We start from the raw sequence: 13,088 nt of genomic DNA on the forward strand, positions 1-13,088 counted from the left end.
TCACGCTGAAGAGAGGGAATTAATTTTCATCGTCACCTCAATCGGCCGCTGTAGCAAAAGCAAGTCATCATCCTATTCCGTCGACAGTAGTGCATCCACTGACCGTGACAGCCTGAACAGGTCGAGTGATTTGCAACATTTCATCGGGATGTCTGGAGTTCATCGTCCTGCGACGCTCTAACGCGCAGTCCCGGGCGGTAGACGTCATGGCGTATATGGCATTCGGAAGAATGCGCTGCGTCTGCGTTGGGCTGCGCGTAGTATCGCACGTTCAATATTGCGATGTACGAGTTGACATATACTAAAATGATACCACGAGTCAGCATGATCCTCGTCGTCGAGGAATTCTTTGGCCATACGTTTAACCAATATAAATTCGACAGCTTTAAATGCGTAGTTCTTTGGCATCACTGCGCACTATAGACGGTCAGAGAGAAGATGGCCAGAACAAAAGGTGTGAGCTCACTGTAATGATAACTGTCATTGAACACATACTGCACGAAATATGAGTCAAGGCATGGGGTAGGCTGAAATGAGGGATACCTCGTCAAACAGCCTGTATTGATGATATAAATCATGAGCTTTGTTATGAATAAATCCATTCTAAGAACTATATGTCAGAATTTCAGACCTGACAGCGAATGGACTGCAACTTGCCTCGAGAACCCAGTACGGGACGTAGCGAGGATATAACATAGCGATAATGCAATAATAACATCAACACAGGCAATAGTGCCCAAATATACGTATAATGCCCACTCGATTTTGACCAAATCGGGGATTACATGGACTTCCTGATACCTACTCGCTATCAGCGCTTAGAACACTTGAGGAGTCCGCTGTCTCACTTACATGTACCAAATAGCGGCTTTATCATGTTAAAATGATGGAGCAGTAATAGTATGAATGAACTCTTACCGATGGCAGGACCTGAAAGGATCCTCCAAGATCATGTGAGGAACATTACCAGTTGACAGGACTCACCTGAAGTTAGGACGACGACAACACCCTGGTAGTAGATCAACAAAATGAAACATAAGGCTAGAAAATGAATGACGGCAAGCCTACCACTATAATCGACAGAACTTTTGATCGGCCCTTGCTAACTAGGTCCACCGCATAAGCCACGATAAATCTGTTGATAGGGGGGAAATACCTGTGCATATGCGATAAACATATATTCTACGGATCAAGAAAGTATTGAGTGAATGTTGTATATAACACGGTACATAGAACATACAGATGTTCCACAAAGATGGTGAAAACCTGTGGAGTGCATGTCTGAGGCGAACCATAGGACCTGGGAAATATGGCTTACGGTGACTACAAACTGAAGCTGCACAGGCACATCAATATGACAGCAGAGGCTCATGGAGGAAGTAGCAACTCACTTTGCAACTCCATACAATTTCTTTGAGCGCACTGATGTTCGCGTAGTTGATCACTAAATAAAAATAGATGGAATAGACAATCAGGGCCAGATGCAGAGCGTCAAGTATCCTAAAAGTTCAGTCATCTCGACGTGCTCGATAATTACAACTCGAAGAGATGCCCACCAAAGCAATATGACCTAAAATAGCTTCAATAACAGAACTGACAAGGAGACAGCATAGACGTACGACCAACTTGTAGAATGTTATTCCTGTACCACTATGCGTCTGAAAGTATATGAAAACCTGAACGATGGTGACACCAAAGAGACTATTCCATGAGAGGAAACATTCAACTTATTACTGAGTAGTGATGAACAGTTTACTTACACTGCTGCAATGATGACCCCAATAAACAGTGCCCCAAGCGTGTTCGCGAGATGAAGATGTGGGATGAGGTCTTGCGTCGAGGAAGCCATTGGCATTATTGACTAAACCAATTACACCAGCAACACAGTAGTACCACCAGGTTATATATCCCGCATCTCGGGACAATGAGTTCAGAATTTGTCTGTGATAAATGATGGATCATATGTATGATGAGGCTCTGAAGTTCCTCCGAAGGGATTGCATGAGTAGATGCAGGGTTGGTACCAGTACCACAGGCGTTAGGCCATCAAACTCCAAATTTCAAAAAAGGCATCGAGTTGAACATCGATTGAACACATGGAACAGGATAAAGCTCTTTTGAATTTTCAATGAAGTTTTCATTGATCCGGACTTTGCAGTCCTTGATTGGCACGCGGTACGCAGTACGTATTTGATATTTGTGATTGTTGATATCGACGACTCGACAGTGAAAAGAACATATTATATACGTCCATGTGAAGCTGCTAACGGTAAACCAATGTCTTCGTATCAAGGGCTGACCACTGGAATGGCCCGATGAAGCAATGGAGTGGTGGTCAAAAGCAAAGTAGAGCAGGTGCGGCATATGTAGACCGGATGGTGGGCATGTTGATTGACAATGATTGTTGATCACTCACTTCCCCACCATCCAGTCTTGCAGAAATCTTTTCTTTCGGAAAGAAGAAGAAGAAGAAGAAGAAGAAGAAGAAGAAGATGATGATGAAGAAGATGAAGAAGAAGAAGATGAACGAGCATGGATACGGCGTCGTCTTTCCGAAGCTCAAGCCTGTTCCATCGATATCAATCCCGGTTCACATCTAACAGTTAACATGATGCATCATTGGTGTTACCAGTGTACCACCGCATCCTCGCCTCTCGTCCATCAGACATATACATCTTATTGAAATTCGTATCGCACTACCTGGGCATCAACATGGATCTGTCTTTGAGGGATGCCAATCCGATCCCTCGAATATCTCATTCAACAAGCCATGAATCATGAGGATTAGCACTCGCAGTCGGTGAAAAAGGTTGTTCTGTTTCGTTCTTCGCATTAATCATCATAATGTAATCTTCCTTCGAGTATCCTGAACGTACACCGCGCGCCAACAATGGGGAGACTCGCGCTTTCAACGGATGCCAAGTCCTTCCACTGGTCCTCGACCACTCTAAGGACCCCTTCGTACACGGACAACTATATACAGCCCGGTGATGTCGAGGGTACGCAATCTATGTTTCAACTTTCAGAGCCCCAATTGCAATGAAGGAAATGATTGTATGAGACTGCTTCTCTAAACAAGCCGGCCGTCGTGTATAGCCCACTGCGAGCTTTCGTCCGGAAGAGGTTGCTTACATATATTTAATTGTCGAGATTGAGGTCACTGCCTTGCTTGCATAACTGGTCAACCAGACCTTCAATCAACATTGAAAAGAGACATGACATTTGCTCGTCTGGATGTAAACTAGTCCAACACCCGTTGTGCCTTCGGCACAGGAAGCAAAAGGAGCGCTTCGCGCCCCTTTTTGGCTTCCTGGCCTTGGCTGCATCCTAATATAATTAATGAAAATTAGAATGAGAGAACAGGGGAATGGGGGAACAACCCAAAAGTGCTCGCTCGCTCTGCTCACACCTTTGGCCCGTTACCCCATTCCCCTGTTCTCTCATTCTAATTTTCATTAATTATTTGCTGCACTCGAACGGGCGATGGTATTGAGTCGGCACTCGAAATCACGTGACAAAACCACGCGAGACTTCCAAAAAGAGGTTTAAGTGAGCTAAGCGCTGCTAAGCGTTCTTAAGCGTTCCTACGCAAAAGCCACACGAGTACCCGTCACTCCCCGAAACCCGTTCTCCCTTACTTTATAGATTCTGCATACCTCTGGTATGCTTTCACCCTCCTTGAGTGCCTTGGAACATTCCTTTTGCAACAGTTAACATTTTTGAGTCCAATGCGCTACATGAGCCTCATGACGGGGAAGCAATACTGATGGAGTAGCAAAAGGTAGGAAGGAGATAATAGTACACAAGAACTGGATGCAAATGCAAAACAGTGGTCCACACCCTACAGTATTAGCGACCATTAGCTTGTTGGGGAGACACAGCAGAGAAAAAGAATGAGGCGAGCCCTAATGGAGGAGGTTGTGACTGCACAGTGTAAGAACCTAAGTGGCTCTCGCTGCGAGTTCAAAGGGGTGTGGAGACCGCTAGTGTGATGCTGAAATGCTATGGAACTTAGATTAGCAGTTAACGAATGTTAAGCGATAATGATTGAGACGAGTGTGAGACAATAAACGAGGGATATAGCGATACAATTTAGATAACAAGTGCGAGACTGAGACTTGGAGACTGGTATGATTGCCTGCAGTAGTGAGTGTACATGGGCTACTTTTATACTGCGAGATGTTTAAGGGTCGGGTATAACTATGCCGAATCGATTATGTGATGATGGGCGCTGAAGGGAGTGGCGTCCACGCCTGACAGGGTAGAGTAGACTGAAAGGGAAGGGGATATGAAACAATTGAGTGAGTGGCGATATAAAAGGGTATGGTATTGACAAAGTGACAAGAGCTGCATAGTGGAACTTGACAGATTTGGAGATGGCAAACTGAGGGTAGGGTGACAGTGACGAATAATGAAAGCTGAGGGTCAATAGTGACGAGAGGAAAGGGAGTTGAGGTCCGTGCTGACTGAGGCTGGCAGTGCGCTGATGGTGGTTAAGGTAAGCATTGAAACAGCTATTTCTGGCATCAAACGATTGGTAATCCTTACAACAGCTTCTGTATTTGGTGGGGTAATACTAGTCGGAGGGTGAGGAAGTGTCGTGGGCATTGAGGCAGTAGGTTCAGTATGTGATGAAGACCCTTGGGCCTGGACCTGGCCAGGCGCTTGGCTTTGCTGTTGTTGCTATGTTTGTGTCACCTGTCGAGGAGATGCACAGCAGAAAAAGAGTATGGCATGGGCCCATGGAATTGGTGGTGACTGGGCAGGTGTTGCACCTGGTGCAGTACACCCCAAGACATTTGGCTGTACCTAAGGTTAACCTAGAATAGTTGTAAGCAGGATAATTTCAGGCTTGATTGAGTGCGAAAACGAACCATGCGCCTAATTATTATTGAATCTGAAGTGCGACGTTGATTGTGACACCCAAGCTCGGTGTGAAAGAGTGATAGCGACTAGGCTTGTTAGAAACTAGCGCTACTTATCCAAATAGGCGCGAGTGTAGTATTCAACCCAAGAGGACTGCTATTGAAGCAACTCCCTTCAAATATGCAAGGGTAGCGATAGCGCGAAGGACTAATAACCTATAGCGACCTAAGACCAAAAACCAATGAGTAGCGCTGTAGCGATCAGCGACTAGCAACAAGTGAGTTCCGACAGAGAAACGTGCGTGTAAGTGAGAAGCGCTATGCAAGTTGTCCTATGTGATAGCGCTATGCGACGTCCGACTAGCGACAGCAAGAAGAAATCAAGGAAGCGAAAGCAAGGAGTTAAGGTAAGACAGTGCAAGCGAAATGCCTGATAGCGGCTAAATTATAGCTCGACTACCGATAGCAATCCCGACAGTTGCAAAAGTCAAACTTTTTAGAGGAAACTTTAGCGACGTGCACTTAAAACAAGTGAAGCGACACGCGATCAGAGAGATTGGCAAGAGCGGAATCGATTGCACCAAGACTAGGATATAGTGACTAAAGTGACTCCGACACCAGCAGAGGTCCGGGGAAGGGAAGTACTGTACTGTATGTGTGACGGGTCATTTTATCGTACTGCGTAAAAGTTCGGGAATGCGTAGGTGAGAATAGTAGCAACACTGGCGAGGGCACGATGTAGCGACAGGTAATAAGACATGCAGCACAGCGGAACACAAGGATACATGTAATAAGACCTGCGACTGATGAGTAGCGACATTTAAGGAAAGATGACGCACCAGCGGAGGTAGGTGGACATAGACAGGACATGGGAGGACGGAATACCTAGGCGTCGGACCGGGTAGCGCGCTATGGGAGAAAGGTGGTTCCAAAGTGGATAGCTTGGGAGCTGAATAGCGCTGGTGACTAGCGCTTTACTCCTTTCCTCTAGGTAAGGCAAAATGTGCCTATGACACTCATATGCGCCTAGCGCTGGTATGATTGTCACATCGGTTTGTCTTGGCGTTTGTCCCACGCGCGATGCAGTTTGAACCTGAGGACATTTTCAACTTTAGCCGCCAGTTGCAGCATTATATTTGTCCTGGGAACAAGAGTGATTGAAACCTGATTACTGGTTGTTCCAAAACATGGGGATCAACAAGCTATGTACTGGTAATTTTAATGGTTACAGAATTGATGCAAGTCCCAGATGAGCCTATGCATCTACCCTCGCCTCGCCTCCGCTCATAAATATTGGCTTAACAGGACTAAGTCGAATTGGTCTTTATGCTCAGATTAGCACAATACTGATTACTGAATGGCATTCATCTTTGTGCTGAGATTTGCATGGCACTGATTACTGAGTGGCATTTATCTTCATGCTGAGATTCCACAAGTTCATGGGGAGGTAATGCATTGTACATTGTAGTGACAAGATACATGTATTGCATTAACATCTGTAATTACAAGTTTAAACAAATGCATTAGGTCATGGTAACTACAAGACACATAATGCATTAATGCATGATAACTACTAGGACACCTTGCAATTAGCGAGACGAAGCATGAAGCTCAGACCAACAGTCCCAGTACCATTAAGAATCCAAATTGATTGTTCAAAACAAGCTGCTAGTACGTTGTAAAATTAAAATATCATGGGTAAAGTACAGACTCTGGGAGGTGAAGATCCGGAAAGTGATCTTGACGTTTGCCGCTCAAACTTACCATGCTAGTAGATGGGAGATAAATTGCCCAAATCCTCTCGAAGCAGTCAGCCAGATCTTGCCTAAGCTGAGCCTGGCAACAGGCATATGCCACCAGACCTTCATAGGCCACCAGACCCTCGTTGTCAGCTGTGATGCAGGGTGCACATTCACTGACCTTCTCTTTCCACCACCCTGCATGCCACCTAAGGAAGCAGGACACCCTACGCATCTCCTCCCGGAGCAGCTCTACTTCTTCTGTCCAGTGCATGGACCTGGCTTGGGCTTTACACCATTTGATCCTAAGACCTGCCAACAAAGTTAGTCACACATCTTCCATGGCTCACGGTTTAACTGAACTTACCGTCTTGTATTGCGTCATCTTGATCATCTCCGACACCTTCCACTAGCCAGATCCACAACATTTGCCTTCAACCTTCACTCTCTGCATGTCTTGGAGCTGACATCCCATGTACATCATCCTTCTCAAGCACTTTGAACTTGTGATTCCAGCTGACCTTGCCGAGCACAGGTGTGAGAGACAAGAGAGCTGTGTGAGCTGCACAGTACCTCTCTGCTGCAGCTGCAGCCTTTGCTTCAACACAACCGAGAGCATTCTGTGCTTGAGTATTGGCGCTCTGACCTCGAATCCAATCTTTTTTGAATGAGTACATATAGCTACACAGGTGGAGGCTCTATCTGATTTCTTGGAGAGTGTCTTCAGCCTGAGTGTATCGTAACTCCCACTCGGTCGAGAGGAGTCGGGTATTAGGAGCCTTGGACTTGCTGCAGAGAGCTGATGGGAGCCAGAGGTTAGTATCTTCAGGTGTGATTATATTGGGCATATGGCAAGAAGGAGGGTCAAGTGTGGAGTCAAGTAGCCGTACTTCAGGTGTATAGAGAGTCTGGATGCGCTTCCAGGCATCGATCTTACACTGTAAAGAATTCCACAGCCGTTGAATTGCTGCCATTTGCATATCTGTGGTATGCAGTCCCTGTTTTCCAATGTCTACTTTCAGATGTCGTCTTAAGGAAGAAATGAACATAATCAAAAAAGAATGATGGATACTATTACACACTGTTCATTCTCAAGATCGATCCCCGATGCAATAAATATGCTAGGGGACACGTCAGCATGCATGGAAATGTCGGTTCCTTGTTGGAGCTCAGATGCCTCGAGCTGGGCAAATTTCAGCCGGACAGCAGCTTGTGTGATGGCTTGTAACACTAGTTGTTAGTAGCTCACCACTATCAGATTTGGTGTGCACTACTCATGAATAACTTTCATTTCAAATGGATTGATAACAACAGATCATGCGGGTTCTCTTCCCTTGATTCAATTTCAACCTTCCAGGCCTCTGTCATCTCCAGTGCCAGAGCCTCGTTGAGTTCTTGAAATACTGTGTGATGCGCCTCCCATTCCTCCTTGGCCTCAATCATTTGCGAAGGAGTGTGGCACCTGTCACAGATACAATATGATGATACATGTGAGTGCAGAGTTGCAGCCAAAACATACCAAGTCCCACAACCTTCTTCCAGTTCCAGTCTCTGAAATGGTCGTCGAGTGTGTCTCTTCATGAGCCTGGCCCCATTTCTTTAGTACTAGAGGCTACGGGGTTGATGTTTGACCATCTGCATTCATGCGCTTCGCCATCGGTGCGTCCAACATTCTTTGAAAAATTGAAAGAATACGATGTTTGGCATTTGAAAACATGTGCAGGAAGATGGAATTTTGGCACAAAAGACCTAGTGATTAATGTGAGCAGAGGCACGAGAGACCAGTATCGTGATTGTAAGAACCTAATGAATTTAGTAAGAGGGTCTATATGGAGGTTTAGAGGGATTGTAGTCATGTGTTCCCAAAGGTGTTTGTGCCACTGGCAGGCGATATCATATGAAACTATTCAGCGTTTCAACGCAGCAGTCCCTAGAGGGTTGAAATAAAATAAATAATCCATGTTGCTGTATCTATGCCATATGGTCAGCAACAATGGTTGTGTGACAGCTGGTGTACCTCACCTTTCGCCCTTCTGCAAGTCCCCAACACCATTGGGTAACTTCATGTTGTGCCATGCGCAATCTATTGTCCCCACTCCAGTCGCAGCCAGACCCTGAGAAGCCTTCGTGTCTGCCATATTGACTGCATTATGTGATGCGCAGGTACTTCTCTACTGAAACGGTCAGAGTGAAATTACATTAAGTCATTCACAAGGCTTACCTCTTGTGGCTTACCACCATGATATAGTAAGTATGCCTTGTATGCCATCTCATCTACGAAGTACTGCCCATCCGCAACCAAGCCCAGGGTCTGCACTATCTTTGGATATGATACGTCTTTTGAGATGGAAGTTGGCATCGATAGCTACAAAGAGAGCATATAATCATCTAAAGGGTTGTGAAGCATGAGCAAAAAATCTATGTATGAGCGTGATACATACCTCTTGTCATTTGGAATGTCTTTCCAGTTGTTTGGAAGGTTTTTGAGAGGTTGAGGGCATGCGGGGCATAGAATGGCACATTCGCCACTTTGTGTATTAGCCACACCAGCTGGATCGTGTCCACAGCCTGCTTGCTTGAGCATCTTGAGGTGACACCATTCACGGACCATCTGTAAGAATGCCTCATAACGATTCTGACAAAACGGGTGATGTAATGTACTAGTAGGGTATCGGATAACTCACCTTTTGAGGATGAAGTCCTGTATTATCCATCAGATGTGCAATCGAGTGATAAAATTCGTATCCAGAAGCCTTCGACTCAAATGATAAAAGGTGGTATTGCTCAAGGATGCGGAAGGTTGCTGCTGTACGTGGACTAACGGTTGTAGCTGGAAACCAAGCAGCACATAGTAATTGCTTGGTGTGTGATTGAGCTGTCTTGCAACCACAGAAATCCAGTCCAATGTTATGAATACCGTTAGTATCAATGAGGGTGAACTCATCGTTGAATGTCCATTTGGATAACAAACAAGAATCTCCTGCAAAATGGCCAAGCTGCACGCGCAGGCCCAGGTCCTTCAGCGACACCGCCGTGAAACAAGAGTTTGCCCATTCCTATCACAAAATTGAAAATGAGTATGCAGTATGTAGTTATAATATCATGTGAATGGACTTACTTGAATGTGATGTACTGGATTTTGAGTGTGTAAGGAGACAATGCAGTCCTTACAGTACAGCTCCGTACCAAAGCAATCAATACACCAAAATCTGAGGGACATTGAGATGGCAGTGCCAGCAAACACTGATACCACCATAATCACCTCTGCCCTCGTGCTGAAGGAACTCAAGTAAGAACATATCCTGATCAACCATCCATGACAAAAGCAGGTGATCCTGAAGAACTGAGTAAGAAAGGCCTATTACTGGGTACAAAGGGAGACTTATGCCAGCTGTGCACTTCCGCTTTGTTTTGTTGGGGGCTTCAAGTTCCGCGTCCTCAATGAGCTCTGCATCATGAACATCGCATACATTACAATCAAGCTGCTCATCACAAACTTCACCGATTGTTGGACCAGCTCCAGTTTGAACCTGAGATTCAGCTTGACTGGAGCTGATAACATGAGAACCGCATGCCTCAAAGCCTTTATTGCGTGATACAAATGTATATGTTTGGTGAACACTGGCAGCATCAGATTCAGAGCTGGGCAGGGTGAACATGTTGAGCTTGACTCGCTTCTGACATTTGACATTTTTGAACGATAAATGTCGGGGAAGCGTACAGATGGTTTGCGTGACCTCTGGGTCATCAGTAAGAGACATAGCACTTACTAAGATTTGACGTAAGATCATATGGTACAAGGTATATACATACTTACAGAGGTATGGCAGCTTTGAAAGGAGCTTATACATGTACACTGGCACACCTGCCAGTGAGTGGCACTGAGTGCGCGTAGTAACACAGACAAGGTATTATTAGTAAGCATGTAATGCATTACGTGCTCAATTCGCTACCTTATAAAATGAGCCTGCCATGCAAGTTAGAATTCATATTCCCATCACCGTGCCTTTCCCTCACATCCACTCTAATCATGATGGAGTCCAAGTCTGAGTCTACGCTGCCGGCCAGTATTCCGAGTCATATCCCCACTACTGTCTTTACCTAATGGAGTCCAAGTCTGAGTTGAGTCCTGCAACACACTTGGAAGAATCTCCAGATCCCGCCTATTGCCTCTGTGAGGTTTGCATGATTCCATTGTGTGACACTTTCTCTCAAACCTCCCGGCTCCTATTGAGCAAAGTTGATAATGAAGGCGGTCATATATCTTCGACACTACTAGCTGGCCCAGGAGTGCAGCCTCATACACAGTGTGAGTAGCTATCCAAATGTCTCTGGAGAAACTGATCCCCCACTAGGTGACAGTGGTCCTACATCCTCTATCATGCAGGCCACACCATTCACACTTGGTTTATCCACTACACTTACAAGTCTTACCAGCGCACCTTTTCGGTTACCTGAAGTTTTGCCTCTCAGCATCACACCCTATGCCACTGCAGAGGCAGACTCAGATACCAGATGGGTACATCAGGGCGAGGCTATTTACAAGGAGATTGTCGATGCAATTGCCAATGATTGCTTCATATACTTATATAATGGGATGCTCTACAACATGCCTGCAGTGCCCGGGGAATCTGGTCCCTATTACTGTGTCACCCATGGACAATACATTGGTGTGTTCAATACTTGGTAAGGCAATTCTGCCTGACATTGCACATGGCCACTGATAAATTATATCTAGGAATGAGGTCATGGAAAATATCAAAGGTTTCAGTGATGTGGCATATGCAGTTACTTCCCTTGCCATTGGAGAAGCACTTCTTCACACTGCAATTAGGAAGGGTGAAGTACGCAAGTGTCGAGTATGAATTGAGCACATGTTGCACTGCATTTACTATCCTTTAAGTTTTAGTTTTGTCAGTCAGCACTCATGAGGTCATCCAACCGCTCAAGCAAAAGGAGAATGCAAAATGTTATTGCTAGCCAATAAGATATGTCTGTACACTACGTCAGCGCTGTTGGTTCTTTTCCCCTTATTCAATCTTGCAATAATGTTTGAATGTACCATGAACATCATTCTCTTGAATGTGCGGTGTAAAGCTGTCCACATGTGAATGAATCTGTGCGTGAGTCAAGCCTGGAGCATCAGCCCTTGAGATTCGTTTGCAAGGGAAATTGTTTGGGACTTATGGGTCCAGTAGGATTGAAACATGCGTGAGTCAAGCCTGGAGCATTGGCCATTGAGATTTGTTTGCAAGGAGAAACTGTTTGGGACTTACAGGTCCAGTAGGATTGAAACATGCATGAGTCAAGCCTGGAGCGTCAGCCCTTGAGATTCGTTTGCAAGGGGAAACTGTTTGGGACTTACGGGTCAAGCAGGATTGAAAGATGCATGAGTCAAGCCTGGAGCGTCGGCCCTTGAGATTTGTTTGCAAGGAGAAACTGTTTGGGACTTACGGGTCCAGTAGGATTGAAAGATGCATGAGTCAAGCCTGGAGCATCGGCCCTTGAGATTTGTTTGCAAGGGGAAACTGTTTGGAACTTATGGGTCAAGCATGTAAGAACTGAAGTGGCTCTCGCTGTGAGTTCAAAGGGGTGTGGAGACCGCTAGTATGATGCTGAAACTGCTATAAAACTTGATTAGCGTTAATGAATGTTATGCGATAATGAATGTTATGCGATAATGAATGTTATGCGATAATGATCGAGACGAGTGCAAGACAATGAACAATGGATATAGTGATACGATTTAGATAGCGAGTGTGAGACTGAGACTGGGAGACTGGTATGATTGCCTGCAGTAGTGAGTGTACATGGGCTACTTTTATACTGCGAGACATTTAAGGGTCGGGTATAACTATGCCGAATCAATTATGTGACGACGGGCACTGAAGGGAGTGGTGTCCGCACCTGGCAGGGTAGAGTGGACTGAAAGGGAAGGGGATACAAAACGATTGAGTGAGTGGCGATATAAAAGGGTATGGTATAGACATAATGATGAGAATTGCATAGCGGTTTTGACAGATTTGGAGACGGTGAACTGAGAATGGGGTGACGGTGACGAAGAAGGAAAGCTTAGGGTCGCTAATGACGAGAGGAAAGGGAGTTGAGAGGAAGTCGAGGTCCGTGCTGACTGACGTTGATGATGCGCTGATGGTGGTTAAGGTAAGCGTTGAAACAGCTATTTCCGGTGTCAAACGATTGGTAATCCTTACAAGCAGGATTGAAAGATGCATGAATCAAGCCTGGAGCGTCAGCCCTTGAGATTCATTTGCAAGGAGAAACTGTTTGGGACTTACGGGTCAAGCAGGATTGAAAGATGCGTGAGTCAAGCCTGGAGCGTCGGCCCTTGAGATTCATTTGCAAGGGAAACTGTTTGGGACTTACGAGTCCAGCAGGATTGAAAGACAACATCATACACCTGAAACCGTAGTGCCAAGCTTCAGAAAAAGGAGGTCCACCAAAGTAGAGCATGAAAGGGAGCATG

At 45.5% G+C, this 13,088-nt stretch overlaps 3 protein-coding genes across 3 annotated transcripts; 1 reads left to right on the forward strand and 2 right to left on the reverse strand.

Annotated features, from left to right (window-relative positions):
- On the reverse strand, nt 1-1,855 carry DFJ58DRAFT_725604 (uncharacterized protein; the record flags this gene model as incomplete). The annotated part of the gene is made up of 17 exons (XM_041385259.1): nt 1-48; nt 104-251; nt 314-410; nt 467-494; nt 544-603; nt 654-801; nt 853-868; nt 919-930; nt 985-1,009; nt 1,069-1,106; nt 1,157-1,182; nt 1,241-1,266; nt 1,319-1,336; nt 1,392-1,500; nt 1,557-1,570; nt 1,620-1,701; nt 1,761-1,855. The coding sequence occupies 17 exons, from the start codon at nt 1,853-1,855 to the stop codon at nt 1-3; spliced, it is 990 nt and encodes a 329-aa protein (XP_041246184.1).
- A 4,374-nt stretch (nt 1,856-6,229) lies between these two features.
- On the reverse strand, nt 6,230-9,918 carry DFJ58DRAFT_715396 (uncharacterized protein; the record flags this gene model as incomplete). The annotated part of the gene is made up of 19 exons (XM_041384124.1): nt 6,230-6,361; nt 6,630-6,757; nt 6,782-6,916; nt 6,972-7,013; nt 7,044-7,285; nt 7,349-7,633; nt 7,687-7,825; nt 7,854-7,855; nt 7,917-8,066; nt 8,093-8,177; nt 8,211-8,353; nt 8,408-8,507; nt 8,655-8,775; nt 8,826-8,878; nt 8,904-8,941; nt 9,046-9,239; nt 9,289-9,660; nt 9,723-9,782; nt 9,808-9,918. 19 exons carry the CDS (start codon nt 9,916-9,918, stop codon nt 6,230-6,232), a joined length of 2,532 nt encoding a protein of 843 aa, XP_041246185.1.
- Nucleotides 9,919-10,708: 790 nt separating this feature from the next.
- On the forward strand, nt 10,709-11,469 carry DFJ58DRAFT_839594 (uncharacterized protein; the record flags this gene model as incomplete). The annotated part of the gene is made up of 3 exons (XM_041392531.1): nt 10,709-10,913; nt 10,960-11,290; nt 11,343-11,469. The coding sequence occupies 3 exons, from the start codon at nt 10,709-10,711 to the stop codon at nt 11,467-11,469; spliced, it is 663 nt and encodes a 220-aa protein (XP_041246186.1).
- Nucleotides 11,470-13,088: the final 1,619 nt, after the last annotated feature.

This window comes from Suillus subalutaceus, assembly GCF_016647625.1.
Source record: "Suillus subalutaceus strain FC151 chromosome Unknown DFJ58scaffold_28, whole genome shotgun sequence".
Taxonomy (NCBI): Eukaryota; Fungi; Basidiomycota; class Agaricomycetes; order Boletales; family Suillaceae; genus Suillus; species Suillus subalutaceus.